Source organism: Manis pentadactyla, chromosome 10, assembly GCF_030020395.1.
Source record: "Manis pentadactyla isolate mManPen7 chromosome 10, mManPen7.hap1, whole genome shotgun sequence".
NCBI lineage: Eukaryota > Metazoa > Chordata > Mammalia > Pholidota > Manidae > Manis > Manis pentadactyla.
This window is the reverse complement of record NC_080028.1, coordinates 44,023,694-44,029,149: the sequence shown is the minus strand read 5'-3', so window position 1 is coordinate 44,029,149 and position 5,456 is coordinate 44,023,694. Positions and strand designations below refer to the sequence as shown.

Here is a 5,456-nt window from a genome sequence, read left to right as displayed (position 1 = left end):
CCATTTACAAGTTTTGTTGGATAAAGAATGTTTAATTAAACATCAAGTAACATGGTCTTTTTTTCCCCTTTATTTCTAAATCTAGTCCATGTAATGAATTAAAAAAAAATCAGCAATGCTTTTTAATTTTGAAGGGCAAAGAATGATGTGAGGAAAAGTTGGATTATTTTACAACATGAATCCTGAAGAAATAATCTGTTACTCATACATGGAATATTCAGAAATATTATTGGACTACTGGCAATGCTGATTATGGTGTGAAAGGAGGAATTTATTGGAGCCTTGTTTGCTTGGCTTTTATAAGCACAGTCTTTTGCTACAGAATTTGAGTATCTATCTCTTCCTGAACTCCCTTTGATATTTACATGCTTACTGAGCAGAGTTCAAAAGCCAGTGATGAGAAACCACACAGAAATAACAACTTTTATCCTTTTGGGACTCACAGATGATCCTCAACTGCAAATCCTGATTTTTACCTTCCTATTTCTCACCTACATGTTGAGTGTAACAGGGAACATAACTATTATTACCCTCACATTGGTCGACTCTCATCTGAAAACCCCCTATGTACTTTTTCCTCAGAAATTTTTCCTTCTTAGAAGTATCATTTACCACTGCCTGTATTCCTAGATTCCTGTACAGCATGTCAACTGGGGACAATAAAATTACCTACAATGCTTGTGCAAGTCAAATATTTTTTGTTATTCTCTTTGGAGCTACAGAATTTTTTCTCCTGGCAGCCATGTACCATGACTGCTACATTGCTATCTGTGAACCCCTGCATTACATGACCATCATGAACAGCAGAGTATGTAGCTTACTAGTCTTCTGTTGTTGGGGATCTGGCTTGATGATCATTCTCCCACCCCTTAGCTTGGGCCTCCAGCTTGAATTCTGTGACTCCAATACAGTTGATCATTTTATCTGCGATGCAGGTCCCCTCCTAAAGATCTCATGCTCAAATACACAGGTAATAGAAAAAGTGGTTTTTCTTGTGGCTGTATTTGGACTCATCATCACCCTAGTGTGTGTGATTCTGTCCTACACACACATCATCAGGACAATTCTCAGGTCCCCCTCTGTTCAACAGAGAAAAAAGTCCTTTTCCACCTGCTCTTCCCACATGATTGTCGTTTCCATCATCTATGGCAGTGGCATCTTCATCTACATCAAGCCCTCAGCAAAGGAGGAGGTGGCCATAAATAAGGGCATCTCAGTGCTCACCACATCTGTTGCACCCTTGTTGAACCCCTTCGTTTACACCCTGAGGAATAAGCAAGTGAAACAAGCTTTTAATGACTATAAAGAGGATTGCATTGTTCTCAAAAAAATCAGCTTTGATGAATCAAAGTAAAATGAAAGAAGAAAATACTCTAAACGTTTAACTACAGCTTCTAATTTATTTCAATGCTTTGTGCCTATAATTCAGTCATATTAACCTTATCAGAGACATGTAATACTGCATCCTACACTTACCTTAAACAATTTCCTTGTTCTTCTTTGAAACCAAAATTCATAGGTGGTGTTTTCCCTCATTGTGAAACTATAAAAAATATTTCCATGTAATTAAACTTATTCCTTTCTTACCCAAACTTTTTTTCAGTGCTCTTATACAAGAAAGAAAGTAATAATATTTAAAAGTATACAAATTATCTAGAAGATACATTTTGTAGTAATAGTAGTAGTTTCTCCTCAAAACCAAAGTTATCAAAATTATCCTAAATAGTAACAGAGTGCTTGTCAATGAAGGAAGGAAAGGAGAAAGAAAGAAATATTAATGAAATGGAGGGACAGAAGGAGGGAGGGAGGAAGAAAGGAAAGAAGAAAAAAGATATGAGAGTGGGGGGGGGAACCCAACATGCAAGCAAGCAAGGAAAAGGATAAAGAGGCCTCTTCTGATTATGCTCCCACCTTTTAAATTACTACCTTTAAAGTCTTCCTGCTGGCCAACAGACAGAAAGGACAAAGAATTAATTGTTTAAGAAAAGTTGAAAAGATTACCTCTGACATCAAATTAAAAACACAGAGGAGAGGAAAAAAGATGGCAGCATGAGAAGTGGCGGGAATCTCCTCCCAAAACCACATATATTTTAAAAATACAGTAAATATGACTATTCTTAAAAGAGCGACCAGAAGTAAGAGTGTACCAGCCAGTCTACATCTGGGGAAGTCAACATATCATAGAAAAGGGTAAAGTAAAAAAGCCATGACCTGGTGGGACCCGAGCACTCCACCCACCCCAGCTTCCCGGCAGGAGGAAGAGAATCAGTGCATCAGGTAGTGGAAGCACAGGACTGATAAATACCCAGCTCTAGAAATTGACCCCGGGAGCACAGATCTACATTGCATGTGCTCTGGAGATTAGAGGGGTTGGAAAACAAAGTAGAGAATAAGACTGTGAACAGGTTCCCAAAACCTGCTACCCTGGGACAAAAGAAAAGCAGATGCTTTGAAAGCTTCTCAACAGTCAGAAGGCTGCTAAAGCAGCAAGGCTTTAGGAGAAGGAACAGGTGGACAAAATCACCCTGGCACACTCAGCTCCACAGGTTGGGAACTACCAGGAGCTTCAGGCACTCCATCACCCTGGTTGACAACACAGCCCTGAGGTCCCTCACTGGGATAAGCAGCCTGCCACTCCTTCTTCCCCACTGGCACCTGTGCACAAACCCGCTGTAGCCGCCATTGCTGCAGACCCCCTGGAGGGCAGCCCCGCCTTCAGCAACCACACTGCTTACACAGAGGCTTCTCCCTAAGCACAGCTAACTAGCCCAGACAGCAGAGACAGGCACTGTGACTGGGAAGCACAAAAGGGCTTTGCCCTCCCTGCAAACATATGTGCCACTCATCTGTGAGCCCTGCCATTGCCTGGTCAGTCAGGAGGGCAGCCCCACCAATAGAAGTTTAGGGGATTAACACAGAAGCTGCTCCCTTCACGCAGCTAACTGGCCCAGACAGTGGAGAAAGGCACAGTAACTGAGAAGCACAAAAGGGCTTTGTCTTCACAGCAAAATGCATGCGGCTTGCCTGTAAACCCTGCCAACAATCTAGGCCATCCCGAGGACCGCCCCCCCCATGGCAGTTTAGGGGATTAACCCAGAGGACACTTCCTGCATGTTGTTAACCAGAACAGACAGTGGTGACAGGAACTGCAACCAGGAAGCAGGAAGGGACATTGTCTTCCCAGCTCACACCCACACTGCTCACCTGCTACCATTTCCATCACTCCAGGACTATGAAAAGGCAGAAGAACCTTATCCATCCAAAATGCCTCAAACACAAGAAAGAGGGCTTGGTGAAACTGAAATCAGCAATCTTCCTGAAAAAGAATTCAAAATAAAAGTTCTAAGCATGCTAATGGAGCTACAGAAAAATATTCGAAAGCTAAGGGACAAATTCAGGAGGGAGATAGACACCTTAAAAAATACAGTACCTGAACTGAAACAAACAATGGAGGGATTCAAAAGAAAATTAGTTGGGGTAGAGGAGATGGTAAATGGAATAGAAATTAGAGAACAGGAATACAAAGAAGCTGAGGCACAAAGAGAAAAAAGGACCTCTAGGAATGAAAGAATATTAAGAGAACAGTATGACCAATTCAAATGGAACAATATTCACATTATAGGGGTACCAGAAGAAGAAGAGAGAGAAAAAGGGATAGAAAGTGTCATTGAGGAGGTAATTGCTGAAAACTTCCCAAAGCTGGGGAAGGAAATAGTCTCTCAGGCCATGGAAGTCCACAGATCTCCCAACACAAGGGATGTAAGGAAGACAACACCAACATGTATAATAATTAAAATGGCAAAGATCAAGGACAAGGACAGAGTATTAAAAGCAGCCAAAAAAAATAGATAATTACAAAGGAAAACCCATCAGGCTATCATCAACTTCTCACCAGAAACCTCACAGGCCAGAAGAGAGTAGCATGATATATTGAGTGTAATGAAACAGAAGGGCCTTGAGCCAATAATACTCAACCAAGCAAGATAATCATTTTAATTTGAGGGAGAGATTAAACAACTCCCAGACAAGCAAAAGTTGAGGGAATTTACCTCCCACAAACCATCTCTACAGTGTATTTTAAAGGGACTGTTCTAGATGGAAGTATGCTTAAGGTTAAATAGATGTCATAAGAGAAAATAAAACCACAACAAAGGAAGTAGACCTATTAAATACTAACCAAATCCAAAATTAAATTAGCTACCAACAAAGTCAGTCAAGGGATAGACAAAAAGTAGAGAAGATGACACCTAGCATATAAAGAGAGGAGGAGGAAGAAAAAGAAGGGAGGAAAAATGAATATTCAGATTCTGTTTATAATAGTGTAATAAGTGAGTTAAGGTAGAATGCTAGATAGTAAAGAGGCTGCCCTTGAACCTTTGGTAACCACAAATTCAAAGACTACAATGGCATTAAGCACATATCTATCAATAATCACCCTAAATGCAAAAGGACTGAACACACCAATCAAAAGACATAGAGTTACAGGATGGATAAAAAAGCAAGACGCATCTTCTATATGCTGCTTACAAGAAAATCACTTCAAACCCAAAGACATACACAGACTAAAAGTGAAGAGATGTAAAAAGATATTTCATGCAACTAATAGGGAGAAAAAATCAGGAGTTGCAGAACTTGTATTAGACAAAATAGACTTCAAAACAAAGAGAGTAACAAGAAACAAAGAAGGACATTATATAATGATAAAAGGGTCAGTCCAACAAAAAGATATAACCATTATAAAAATCAATGAACCTAACATAGGAGCACCCAAATATGTGCAACTAATACTAACAGAATTAAAGGGAGAAATAATGTGCAATGCATTCATTTTAGGAGACTTCAACACACTACTCACTCCAAAGGACAGATCAACCAGACAGAAAATTAGTATGGACAAGGACACAGAGGCACTGAACAACACATTAGAAGAGATGGACATAACAGACATCTATGGAACACTCCACCCAAAAGCAACAGGATACACATTCTTCTCAAGTGCACATGAAACATTCTCCAGAATAGATCACATACTACACCAGAAAAAAAGCCTCAGCTATTTTCAAAAAGACTGAAATTGTACCAACCAACTTCTCAGATCACAAAGGTATGAAACTAGAAATAAATTGTACAAAGAAAACAAAGAGGCTCACAAACACATGGAGGCTTAACAACATGCTCCTAAATAATCAATGGATCAATGACCAAATTAAAACAGAGATCATGCAATATGGAGACAAATGAAAACAACAGTTCAACACCCCATCTTATGTGGGACACAGAAAAGGAAGTTCTAAGAGAAAAGTATATAACAATCCAGGCCTATTTAAAGAAGGCAGAACAATCCCAAATGAACAGTCTAAATTCACTATTATTGAACCTGGAAAAAGAAGAACAAATGAGGACCAAAGTCAGTAGAAGGAAGGACATAATAAAGATCAGAGAAAAAATAAATAAAA

General features: G+C 39.6%; 1 protein-coding gene across 1 annotated transcript; it reads left to right on the top strand.

Annotated features, from left to right (window-relative positions):
* The first annotated feature begins 565 nt into the window (after window positions 1–565).
* On the top strand, window positions 566–1,354 carry LOC130679295 (olfactory receptor 6C2-like). Its single transcript, XM_057487909.1, has one exon. The coding sequence runs from the start codon at window positions 566–568 to the stop codon at window positions 1,352–1,354; it is 789 nt and encodes a 262-aa protein (XP_057343892.1).
* The last annotated feature ends 4,102 nt before the right edge of the window (window positions 1,355–5,456 follow it).